At 38.3% G+C, this 13,653-nt stretch overlaps 1 protein-coding gene across 1 annotated transcript; it reads left to right on the top strand.

The window, feature by feature from the left end:
• Positions 1 to 3,677: 3,677 nt before the first annotated feature.
• LOC148955782 (uncharacterized) lies at positions 3,678 to 5,594 on the top strand. Its single transcript, XM_089108345.1, has 3 exons — positions 3,678 to 3,880; positions 4,772 to 4,891; positions 5,219 to 5,594. Exons 1-3 carry the CDS (start codon positions 3,728 to 3,730, stop codon positions 5,312 to 5,314), a joined length of 369 nt encoding a protein of 122 aa, XP_088964471.1. The 5' UTR covers positions 3,678 to 3,727; the 3' UTR covers positions 5,315 to 5,594.
• Positions 5,595 to 13,653: the final 8,059 nt, after the last annotated feature.

Genomic DNA, 13,653 nt, shown 5'->3' with positions numbered 1-13,653 from the left:
AGGTACGATAAAGGATGCCTTGAAGACAAACAAATACTGGAACAATTCGCTTAGGGTTTTTTAATCCGTTCAGCATCCTGGCTCTGGGTCAGCGCTCAATATCGAGGACGAATGGAGGTCAATCAAAGAGAATTCAAAAGAAGCAGCCAAAAAGATCCTCGGAAGAAGAATACGAAAGCGTAAAAATGTATCTCTGATTAGACCATAAAACTGACTTCAAAGAAGCAGTAGCTGGGCAAGATAGGGCGATGTCGGACTTAGAGGACCTCGGGAAGCAATGCTATAAATCAGGTTGCCAGGACTGCCAGATATATCGGGATCAAGCAACAAAAGAAATGGAGAAGACTACACGGCACTCTAAGAAGGAATCCTAGTACCCTTCTCACCCGTAATGAAGGTATTAGCAGAAAGACGGATGTCTCACTTTCAGAATTTACTTAATCCTACAACGTCTACAGCAACCCTCCAATATCAAAAATATTTTCCTAAATAGGAGTAGCTCTCCTAATCAGTTCGATAAGGAAAATGGAATTAGTCAGTATGGCCCCTATGATGATGTCGATGGTGGACAACCAACTTTTCAAGAGATCTAGGCAGTTATCAAGAAATTCATGAATCGCAAATCCCCAGGAACTGCAACAGAAATCCTATAAGCTGTCCCAAACCTAGCTCCAAGACTTTGGGATCTTTTCAATACAATTTAGGCGCAAGAATCATTCTCCCAGGATTGGCGAGACTCAGTGGCGTCACTTTGGGGGGGGAGGGGGGGTAGTCATCCCCCCTCAATAATTTGGAAAAAAAATTAATAAGCCCATGCCCCTTGACTCTTTGGATGGACACCCCTCTAGCCCCCCCCCCAATAAAAATACCGAAGCTACGGCCCTGGTGAGACTGTTATCATCCCTCTATCCAAGAAGGATAAAAGAGCTGAAAGCAAAAAGTAACAGCGAATTCCTCATTAGCATAGCTGCGAAGATCTTTGCTGTTGCTCTTGTGAATTTCTTCAGATCTGCAAGAAACTCGACAGCCCAACCCAACGAAGCTGAATTCAGAGGAGGCACAGGATTCATCGATAAGCTCTTCACGCTGAGACAGATGCTCAAACACTAGCAAACAACAACAGGAATTTGTGTAGATTTCGTCATCGCTTTCAATTTGGCATTTTAATGTGAGTTTGGATGACAATGCTGAAAGATGCAATAACACCCAAGATCGTATACCTAATCCAGGCATACTGCAAACACACGTGAGACTGCATCCTGTCAATGGGGAGTTCCCATCTTTGTTCAATATTAAATTAGGTATGATAAAAGGTTTTATCTTCTCCCTAGAGCGTTTTTTATTTTTTAATGGGCTAGATTTTGAAGAAAGCCATGAAAGGGGGCGCTGAAATTGAAACAAGTCCAGATTTGCATGTCACCGATTTGGACTGCGTAGAAGATGTCTTGCTACTAGGTAGTTCTTTCCTAGAAACGCAAGAACTGCTCCAGAGAGTATCTGCAGTAGTTGGTCCCAAAGAATTGAAGACCAGTATTGAGAAGACAAAAATGGTAACAAAAGGTGAATCTCACCACCTCTAATGCTAAATAACTGCCAGATTGGGATAGTTAACAAATTTAAATATATCTAGGCTCAATCACAGACATTAATGGGAGTAGTACCACCTCCATTGGTTCAAACGCGCCCATAGGGAAGTTAATACAGGGAAAATAGCATAGGATTTCTACGGCAGTCCTCTGACGTCACGATACCCATAGGAAAAATAGCAATGGATTTCTGCGGCATGCCCTCTGACGTCACACCCTTGCACCTGTTTCTAGCTGGCATGATTCCCATTTTGGGCAAGAGTTCAATTTCCTTGGCAAGAGTTCAATGGTTGGGTTAGGTCAGGTGACACACCCTTTTGTTTTTCTATGACAAGCCCTCTGACGTCATATGACACACCCCTTTTCTGAGTATTTGTTGTTTCTAGGCAAAATCATGTCTAGACACGTTCCCAGGTGGTAGAAGCCCCCTGCGATTGTTTTTCTAGACAAAAACATGCCTCTCCAGGTATTTTTCCTCCTATACATATCCAAACATATCTCCCCAGGAGGTAAAAGTCCCCTCCGATGTTTTTCTAGACGCTTTTACGAAATCATATTCAAACATGGCTCCACAGGTGGTTGAAATCCCCCACGATGCTTTTCTATTAAAAGCCATAGAGAAATTTCCCCTTCAAAGTTGGCTATAAATATCCAGAATGGAAACAATTCATCGTCAGTCTTATATAACCAGTTGACAAGAAAGCAAGTACCTTAAATAATGGATAACTCCTATCAACAAGTAAGTCCCTTTCTCTCTAGTATACCCCCCCCCCAAAAAAAAAAAATATTTATACTTTGCTTTGTCTATTTAAAGCGTATATTTTCACTACGTAACCCCCCCCCCCCCATTCGTTACCATTTAATTCTTTAAAAAAAAATTATTCTTTTACTCCCAAAAGTACTTTTTTCCTATCATGAGTTCCATCAAAATAGAACCGTCTGCCTTTTCGGTCTAAATTAAAAAAACCAGGGTGCTATTCCTGGCACAAGGGAAGTTTCGTAAACAAGGAAGGGATTTATTAAGGCTACATGGTTTGCCGTAATTTATAGCAAATGAAAATAGGGGACGAATTGTCTGCAAAATTAATGCGTAATAGTCATGTTTTAGGATATTGAAATTATGTAAAAGGTGAGGGCATACGGTGCTTATTAGAAAAAAATATTTACATTCTAAGTATAGACAAACTTAATAAAATACAGCTCATTATTATTTTTATATGTTAAAAAAAGGATTTTTATGCTTTTCGGGTTTATTTCCAGCATGAAGTGTATTTAAATGTTTTCTAAACGGTAAAATGAGAGTATTTCTATGCTTACTGGCTGGAGATGTATTTCTCACAAATTTTACTTTATGCTTTGCCGAAAAGGAGTGACTTATTTAAAGGCTGAAAGGGGGTGCTTTGGGCCAATAGCAAAACTATGGCTTCCAATAAAGTTTTTACAAGTCTATTTATCAAGTTTAGCCTTCCTGGAAAGGAGGGGGGCGGATATTTTTGAGGGCGAGATCTAGATTTTTTTAACCTTTAAAACACTGCATATTATTTGATTTCTATTTGGTGCTTTCTTGAAAAGGAGGGGACTTATTTAAAAGCTGAACAATGTTTGAATATTTTTAGCATGAAAATTCTGTTTTCTATGGCTTTTGTAGGTGGTTTCTAGAACAGGGAACTAATGTATAGCATATATTTACAGTAAATAATATTATATACTAAATTTTTTCTCTTTTTTAGAATTTCCCCGCTCTCCCCCCTCCGAGCAAGAGAGCTAGGGGCAATGAAGTGACACTGGTAAAGACCTCAGTCATCAAATATGCTTCCCCTTCCAGACCCGCACTGCAAGCGCAGCCCATGGCTCCCCATCAAGAGAAGGTCAACCCTAACAGGGCAATGCCTGTGCAACCCTTGGCTCCCCATCAAGAGAAGGCCAACCCTACCAGGGCAGTGCCTGTGCAACCTTTGACTTCCCATCAAGAGAAGCCTTGCCCTTCTAGGGCTGTGCCATCCAGAGCGCCTTCCAGACAAGCGATGCCTGCAAAGGTTCCACCTGCATCACAAACACCAACCCATCAAGCTACAGTGCAACCAACGCAAGCCCCGGTGCGACCGATAAGGAAATTAAAGAGAGAATGGGTTGCTCCTCACATGAGGGTGAGCCCTGCTGTTCCAACCCCCAAGCCCGTGACTTCGCTGCCCCACCTGCCAAAGATCGTGATATCGCTGCTTCCTCCAACCTCCATCATAAGTTACCGGGGGCTTCAAGAGTTCCACACCCAAGTGCAGCTAGAATTTCAAGAAGTAAGTATTTTTACCTCTCAGAGATTCTTTTCTACCTGGACCCGGTTATGAAAATATCTAAACAAAACTATTTTTCAACCTAATTAAATCTTGTCAGAGACATTAAAAGCTTTTCGCAAGAATATTAGAGGTTTCTAAATAAGACTGTTTTTATTTGGCCATTTTTTCACTTGTCAGAGGAATTAAAGAGCTTTTCGGTTGAATATTAAAGTTTCCCCCCACTCCTTGTTTGAAAAGACTCAGAAATAAGATTGTTGTTCGCTTGTCAGAGGAATTAAAGAGCTTTTCGCTAGATCATTAAAGTTCCACCCCCCCCACCACTCCTTGTTTTAAATTTCACTTTCCCTCAGAGATATCTAAATATAATATAATTTGTTTTTTACTTGTCAAAGAAAGCTCTCTTTTCTAATTTTAAGTGCATACTTTTGACTTTTCAGCTTATTTACGCCCCATTAGGTTTAAAAGACTCTAAATAAGGTTGTTTTATCAATTTTAAACTCTAATAAAAAGGTAATCTTTAAGCTAAGAAGTATTCACTTGCTCGCTTTTGGGAGGGAGAGACATCTGTGTCTACCTCTAAGGACCCCCCCACCCCCTGGTAGCTCCATTCATACCTATTTTTTTCTAGACTAGTCGGCTTTTCAAGTTTGTAACTGCTTACTCTTTTGTTTTACCCTTTTGATTAAACATTAAAAGCACAAGTATATGCTATTAAGCTTCAAAGGAAATAGCAAATAAGGTTATTTCAGGGGTCCTAATAATGGGGCACCCACCAGTAACATATCAAAGCACCCACCTGGGGGAAATGGGGAAGTTCATGTTACAGCTAAGAATATGACCCAAAGAGTTTATAGAGCCCCTTCTATTTCCGTTCATACCTATTTTTTTCAGGCTGATAACGATATTGATTGGATAGTAGCCCAATTTATTGGAGGACCTGGAGCAGTTGAGGAAGCCTCGGATGAATTGATGGCCTGGGCCGAGACTCTGCTCGACATAATTCTTCCCCCGGTAAGTTTTCCATGACTTTTTTTTAAATACAACAAAAAAAATCTTTTAGAGCCTTGGTAACATTTATAGCAATTGTCTGGGGCATACCTTTCATAATACAACGAGTAGTAGGGTGCCTACACTTCCAAGAGGGCATGGTACCCGTTCATAAAATAATGAGTAGTAGAGTGTCTACACTTCCAAGGGGGCTAGGTACCCTTTCATAATACAACGAGTAGTAGGGTGTCTACACTTCCAAGAGAGCATAGTACCCTTTCATAACAGTTCTCTCTTTTTCACAGGGCAATACTTTCCAGTGAGCTAAATATGCTCTTATTATTCTTCTAGGTTCAGACAACACCTACACCACGGCCATCAGAATTCCACGAGAGTACGACTGAAAGTGAACACGAGGGGGTTTACTGTAGGGGTGAGTCCGGCTAGTTTTCTGCGGGATGTCGGCCTCAGCAATGACTTTTCGGACAATTTACTGGATCAGTTACCATCAAGCGATGTCGAGACAACCCCTCACAGTGATATTGGACAAAGTGGAGCTGGCCCGCCCCCAGTGTTACCTAATTTTTATTTAGCCGATACTTCTTTGCGCAATATTCACGTGTATAGAGCCGATTTTTGTGACCCATTTAATTCCCTGTCATGTGGTAGTATTCAAACGGATCCTATAGAAACGACACATTCCTACGTCAGCATGATTCGGGCATTTCTCGAAAACCCTGTACGGGACGCGGGAGGACGGGACTCTTTAAAAGCATTCATCACGTTTAAAATTAATTTTTAATGCAAGTTTGGGTGTTTTGCGTTACCATTTTATTCAAACAAGAATGCAGACGCTACACCCTGACTTACATAATTATGAGGGTGTGCTTTCGGATTGGTTGGGTGAAATTTTTAATAGGATGGAGGGATATAATGAGAATGGGAGGGGGTTGTCAGTATTATTTATAGAAAAATTAAAGTTGAATATAATTAAATATAAAAGGGAATTTGCTTTAAGTCATTGGAGGGGGGGGGGCGGGGGTGCAAGATATAATAGTAATCTAAAAGATACTAGACGTGTACAACACTTTCATTTTGACAAGGGCTTGGAGTGTTTCAAATATTCCGTCCTTTTGGAAGTACATAAGCCCGAGGCAAAGGATTTTAGTAAGACGGATTTGGACGATTGGACAGTAAATGACAGTGGGGAAAACTTTCCAAAAGTAGATTTTAATTGTTTAAAGGGTTTTAATCCAGTAGAGGTTAAAGGTATTTATATTTTAGAAAGGGCAAATGAACATTTAAAGGTTTGGGTAACAGTTTTACAGTTTGATGAAGAATACGAAGATGGGGAACTTAGTAATAAAAAAGGGCTAATTTATTCTGTAAGAGCAATGTCCATTGACACACTGAAACACTGGGTATAGCTTCTTTACGAGCCCGCCAAAGATCCTGAATCAATTGGATAGTTCTTTCCTATTCCGCATATTAACAGGTTTTAATTCTGGGTAAAAATCAAACAACACGCTATTACTGCCCAATATGTCTGTATAGGTTTTTTACAGAATTGAAATTAAATAATCATTTGAAACACTGCAAGCATCATGGGTACCAGTCTGGGAAACCATTTCAGGGGACAAAAGCTTTCAAAACACTGTTGCAGGGCAACAAGGTGACATTGGACATTGAGGCTGCTCTCATGGATGTGTCGGATCCGTCAAATTTGATTCATGTGAAAAAATATAAAGCCAATGCTATCCCTTTTGCGCACGCGCGGATAGATTCAAATAATACCATGCAATTGGTAGATTTTGTGAGATGCTGGGTGGTGAAGATTGTATTCGCACAGCTATGGTTGCTCTCATTAAAACAGCACATTAGGCAATTTCACGGCTGCGGCATACACACTTTCCAATGAATCTATCCCCAGAGGACGAGTTGGCTATTAAATATCAAGACATTTGTTGGGTTTGTAAGAAAACATTACCCCCCGAAAGTTAGTTCCCCTTGATGAAATCTCTTGACATAAATGATCATGATGGCAGATTTTCGCGTCCCCCTCATTACTTTTTTTCTTGCAAACCTAACAAATGTCTTGATTTTTAATAGCCAACTCGTCCTCTGGTGATAGATTCATTGGATAGTGTGTATGGCGCAGCCGTGAAATTGTCTCATTTGCTGTTTTAATGAGAACAAACATAGCTGTGCCAACACAATCTTCTCCACCGAACATCTCACAAAAATCTACCAATTGCAGGGAATTACTTGAATCTCTCCGCGCGTGCGTAAAAGAGATTGCAATGGCTTCATGTTTTTTCACTTGATTTGAATTTGACGGATCCGACATATCCATGAGAGCAGCCTCAATGTCTAATGTCACCTTATTGCTCTGCAACAGTGTGTTCTGAAAGCTTTTGAACCGCAAGGCTGCATTGTTCCCTGAAACGGTTTCCACAGACGGGTACCCATGACGCTTGCAGTGTCTCAAATGATTATTTAATTTTAATTCAGTATAAAACCTATACAGACACATTGGGCAGTAATAGCGTGTTGTTTGGTTTTGAACCCCGACTTAAAACCCTGCTAATATACGGAATAGGAAAGAAATGTACAATTGATTCAGGATCTTTGGCGGGCTCGTAAAGAAGCTATACCCAGTGTTTCAGTGACTCAATGGACGGTGCTCTTACAGAATAAATTAGCCCTTTTTTATTACTAAGTTCCCCATCTTCGTATTCTTCATCAAACTGTAAAACTGTTATCCCAACTTTTAAATGTTCATTTGCCCTTTCTAAAATATAAATGCTTTTAAGCGTTACTAGATAACGACCCTTAAAACAATGAAAATATACTGTTGGAAAGTTTTGCCCACCGCTATTTACTGCCCAATCTTCCAAATCCGTCTTACTAACATCTTTTGCCTCGGGCTTATGTCCTGCAACAAGGACGGAATATTAGAAACACTCCAAGCGCGTGTCATGACGAAAGTGTTTTACACCTCTAGTAGCTTTTAAATTACTATTATATCTTGCACCCCGCCCCTACTCCCTCCCACATCTTAAAATAAATTCCCTTTTAAATTTAGTTATATTTATTTTTAATTTTTCTATAAATAATACTGATAACCCCCTCCCCTTCTCATTATATCCCTCCATCCTATTAAAAATTTCACCCAACCAATCCGAAAGCACACCCTCATAATTATGTAAGTCAGGGTGTAGCGTCTGCATTCTTGTTTGAATATGATGGTAACGCAAAACACCCAAACTTTCGTTACAAAAATTATTTCATACGTTATGGATGCTTTTAAAGAGCACTTCAAGTCTATGACTAGCACGTCAAGTCCTTGTATAAATTTTATGCTTGGATCAATCTTCTTTATTTGATCATAAGATTCTTGCCATATACTAATGCAATAATAGATATTTTTGGATTCTCTAAAAACATTTTATCACGGTTTTGAATTATTTTCGTTAAAAGTGTTGTATTGCCGGACATGGACGGTCGGCAAAGAAATGATCTGTAGGGTGTTTTCAATTGATACACACTCTTCCAATGTAAAAATGCGACTAACCTAACCTCAATCTGTTGAATAAAAAGTCAAAAGGAAATATACATGGTTTCTATAATTATTAAATATATACAAAAACATTTTAAAAACTCTCGAATAAACTTAAATAGACACCTGGGGTGCCCAGCGACCGGGCCAGCACCCGTGGCGGCCAGCGATAAGGGAGGCCGGTCCGACATCCACGGTGGCAGTGGCAAGATAAATAAATAAATAAACACTTAAAAAACAGTTAGAAATTACCGCTTTGCGAAATGAAAAAATTATAAATATAAATATAAATAACAACGCAATGTTGAGCTGGTGAAAAAAATTATAAACATAAAAAAGGGCAGTGCCGAGCTGGTGACGGAAAAAACGGCCCTCCTCCCCCCAATAGACGGCCCCCTCCCACAACTATAGAGCTTTCTCCAGACCAAGTTGCTTTCTATAATTTACAGGTACTGGTCATGTGGTAGTACTCTCACACCACCCTCGAGTACATAGACTTTGTCAGATATGGTGGGCATGGCATTTTTTCCACTCGAGCTGTATAGTCTTTATATTTTAAAGAGCGAATGGCCATGACACTCGCTGTAGGAACTAAATTTTGCTCTATACAGTTCCTATAAACCCTCATGTTGAAATTTTCCTTTACATAGTATGCAGGCACCCCCTTATAGACTTTTTTGACAGTCTTATTGTGCGTTTCCACGCAGTACACCTTCGGACCGGGAAATTAATCATGCGATACCAAGTCACTTCCCGTTTCTGATTGAAATTTGAACAACTAATTTTGGACCTGGCGTTTCACCAGCTCCGAATAGCGGGACTCATCCCAATTCGTATAATCAATCCAAAAGCTAATGCACTCTCCATTTTCCAAATCTTCCAATAAATTATCTTTATTAACTTTTAACAATAATGAATCTGTATCCCAATAATAAACTTGAACTTGTCCCTCCCTCGGCCATTGGCGCTTACACACATTGTAATAAAACTCCAACATGAGTTTCTTTGAAATTTATAAGATGACAGTGCCAGCGGCAATATTTTTATCTAAAATTACGTTTCTTTTTTTCCTATGTAAAAGGACCATATTCGAGTCTATGATCGTGAATGTTGTGATGTTTGGATCCGCAATGATTTGGGCACATTCTTTTGGGTCAGTTTGGGTCAGTCAGTCACGACTCCTGTTACGCACACTCTCACACATCTTACCAAAGGCCGAATTTAAAATGAGTGTTGACAAAAGTGTCAACAAACGTTTTCAAATAAGGGTTCTGGTCAAACTGGAGGGCTCTATGAACGTTTATGATATTGAAACTGTTGACCAGCATCCACCGCAAAAGAACATGGTGTAAAACAATATTCTGTTTCGGCTCCAGGTCGGCAATAAGCTTTTGTTTTGAAGGTGTCCAATGCATGTCTTTATTCTCTACTGATGCTAAATTGCAGGGACTCAAAGAGTCCCTAGGCATCGGTCTATTGCAAGTCCAATTTGTTCCGCTAAATTTATTTTGTGATAAATTTTTCCAACTACTTTAAAGCTAAATATATTACGACTATTTATGGTTCGATCATCGCCAACGTTGAATGAAGTTCGAGCAAAACACGAGTTTAAGTTTCGAATACGTTTATGAAACTCTTCAGAGAGCAAGTGACGTCTTAAAAAAAGGTAAGTTGATCTTCATTTTCATTTTTTTGTCTCTTATTTTCGGTGTCGCTCGTCTTCTAACCGCGTGTGTCTTTGTTCTTCATTTTCAATTTTTACTCACTCAGATTTTCGCTTTTGCATATTTTCTAACCGCCCGTGTCTTCGCTCTTCATTTTCATTTTTAAGACGCTTTAATTCTACTTTTCGCATATCTTTTAACCGCCAGTGCTTTTGCTCTCTTTAATGTTCGACACGTTTTGATAATCGCTGTTGCGTATCTTCTAATCCCATTTGTCTTTCCCTTTCATTTTGGATTTGATTACTTTAGACAATCGGGCAATACCTTTTTTTAGCTATCCGTATTGATCTTGTCTCATTTGACGGTCCAGGTTGTCGATTTTCATCCACTCTAAATTTCATTTGTTCGGGCCATTTTCTCTGTCCTATCGTGTTTGATAATTTATATGATTCCAAAGAATCATCATTTGTAATAATTGCAAATTTTGTTTTTTTTGGGCCTTCCTTCTGACATTGTATAACTGGTTGCGTTTCACGAAAAACTAATTTTTAATTTTTCAAGTGTTTTTCATGTTTGAATGAAAACATTAAAATTATTTCTCAGGCACCACAAATATGTTTTGAGTTTACATAATACATATAGCGATTCTGAACTGAAATGAAAAAAATTTTAACTTTTTTATAAGTCTTAAAAAAACATAGAGTATAGTCATAATAAAAGAATCAAGACAATAATGTTTTTAAAATATGAAATGAAAATTTTATACGTATGCTGGTGGGTATCTTGTTTTTCTTTTAGAATAACATTTGTTGCCGTTTTTTTATAACTTAGAAATTTTTCAAGGAACATGAATTGAAAATAATATAACGTGGCGCTCCACTTCAACCTATAATAAACTTCGTCCTGAGTAGGAGAAGGGGTCCCAGTCCTGTACGAAGTGACGTCACAGCCACAAGCCCGTAGAATACTACCTAGACGAGGTGACATCACTTGACCTCTATGAATCTAACTTGAATTTATGTAATATGCATGTCGAAATCAACGTACGCAACATCTGTTTTGATGCAGTTTCACCTTTGAACATTGTATAAGTTGTTTGCGCTTCAAGCCTAAGATAGTAGTTCTTTTGAAACCATAATAGTGTAACCTGACATCATAGATAATTTTCAGAAAGTCAAACGAGATACAAGGAGATTAATAGAGATTGAATATATTAATGAGCCAGATTCCTGGGGATTTAAATGTATCTCTGCATAGTTGTCAATCCACAAAGGAACCTTCAGGAATTAATTTTAGAGGATTATTTGGGCGAAACAGATCGAAATATCTTAGGGATTATTTGGAGAGGAAAAAGTTAGAATTTCAAGGCTGCTGTCGGTATAATAGACAAGTTCCAATTTTCAATATAGAGGCTCCATTAAAAGTTATAAATGTGTAAGAAAAAAGTTATCAGAACGTCTTTCAAACCTCATCTTTGAGATGTAAGGCAAGCGAATGAATTGAACGTTCAATTCTGACACTTTTTGCTTAACATTATCTTATATGACATTTTAGAATGTTATCTTTTACCCATGGCCTAAATGTTTCCCTATTATGACTTCTTTATTTACTACCTTTAGACCCATCCACTTCAGCTATTCATAAAAACATCCAGCAATAAAATCAATATTAAAAAGAAAATTACCACCATTTTAAAAAATTAAACTCATCGAAACACTTATTTTCAAACGCATTTTTGTCTGACTAATTTAAACGGGTAGATACAGTTTGAAGACGTTCATGAAAGGTTGAATAGCTCTTTGTTCCTAAGTAATGCGTGAAATTTAGACACAGATATTAAATCTTAGATGAATCTACAGAGTTTAAAGTTTATTCATTTTAAGCCTTTTTTTCTCATATTTATTATTTTTGCGGATCGAGTTCAGAAGGACATTTGAGGTGAATTTTTATTTTTAAGGCGGATTTGAAAAAATTAAATAAAGTTATTAATTGGAATGAGAGCAACTCATGTAAATTTGGGGAATGAGAGATTACACTCTTTTGGAGGGTGGGGGAGAAATTTTATTCAAATAGTACTGTTAACTAAGCTTAGCAACAAACACGATACATCTGAGCACACCACTGCTACAGTCTAGGGGGATGATCCAAGAGCTCATTGGGTACATTCCTATGTCCTTCTTTTTCAAAATTAGCTGGTGGATGATCCAACATTAAACAATGTAGGCAATTTATGAAAACTATAATATTTTTTAGGGAGGTGAGGGATGATCCAAGAGCACATTGGGCACATTCCTATATCCTTCTTTTTCAAAATTAGCTAGTGGAAATATTAAATAATGTTGGTGACTTATGAAAACTTTTAGGAAGGTGGGGAAGATCCAAGGGCACATTTGGTACATTCCTATACCGTTCATTTTCAAAATTAGCTGGTGGAAATATTAAACAATGTAGGCAACTTATGAAAACTTTAAAATTTTTTTAGGGAGGTTGGGGACGATTCATGGGCTGATTGAGCATATTTTTAAACCCTTCTTTTTCAAAATTAGCTGGTGGAAATATGAAACAATGTAGGCAACTTGTGAAAACTTTTATATTTTTTTAAGGGGGTGGGGGATCATCCAATGGCTCATTGGATACATCCCTATGCCTTTATTTTTCAAATTAGTTGATGGAAATATTAAATAATCAAGGCAACTTATGAAAACTAATATTTTTTTTAGGCGGTTGGGGGATGATCCAAGGGCTCATTGGGTACATTCTTAAGCCCTTGTTTTTCAAATTAGCTAGAGGAAATATTAAACAATATTGGTGACTTACGAAAACTTTAAGATGAGTTTGGGAGGTGGGGATGATTCAAGGGCTCATTGGGTACATTCCTATGCCCTTTGTTTTCAAATTAGGTGGTGGAAATATTAAACAATGTAGTCAATTTATGAACTTTAATGTTTTTTTAGGGGGTGGGGGATGATCCATGGGACTCATTGGGTACATTCTTATGCCTTTCTTTTTAAAGAAGTTTCTACGACAACTTATTCGATACGAAGTGCGCTGGTCTAAAGAAAAAAAATAAATAATACATTGTGCCAACCTCTTTCCTATATGCCCCACGGGCATAACTTACAACCCTTGCCCTGAGGTTTGTACCATACCAAAATGTTGATCGGAAGTGTTTGGGGAAATGATGGGCGTTGGGAGGGATTCACCCTCTGCTTACTTTCTGCTTAATTGAATGTGTTTGAGGAAATTGTGGGCGTGAAAAAGGGGTTATTTGCTCTCCATTCACTTTCTACTATTAAAAAGGGCACAAGCCCTTTCAATTTCGAATCAAATGAGCCCGTTTTGAAATTTCTACGACAAAACTTTCTATGAAAACCTTATATGCCCCCAGGGTATGGCTTACAACCCTTGCCCAGACGGCTCTGAATGGGTTGTCATCCTAAAAGACCCAATTTCCAGAACCTTTAACTACGTTGAACAAACTGAATATCTCAAAAAAGATATTCATTTTGTGAGTGAGAGGGGGTTAGTTTCCCTCCAATTACTTTCAACTATTAAAAAGGGCA

The sequence above is a fragment of the Artemia sp. Qi Xiang Cuo genome, chromosome 2 (genome assembly GCF_049724085.1).
Source record: "Artemia sp. Qi Xiang Cuo chromosome 2, ASM4972408v1, whole genome shotgun sequence".
In the NCBI taxonomy this organism is placed as follows: Eukaryota; Metazoa; Arthropoda; class Branchiopoda; order Anostraca; family Artemiidae; genus Artemia; species Artemia sp. Qi Xiang Cuo.
Note: the sequence above shows the minus strand (reverse complement) of the source record. Positions and strands in the feature narration are given on the sequence as shown.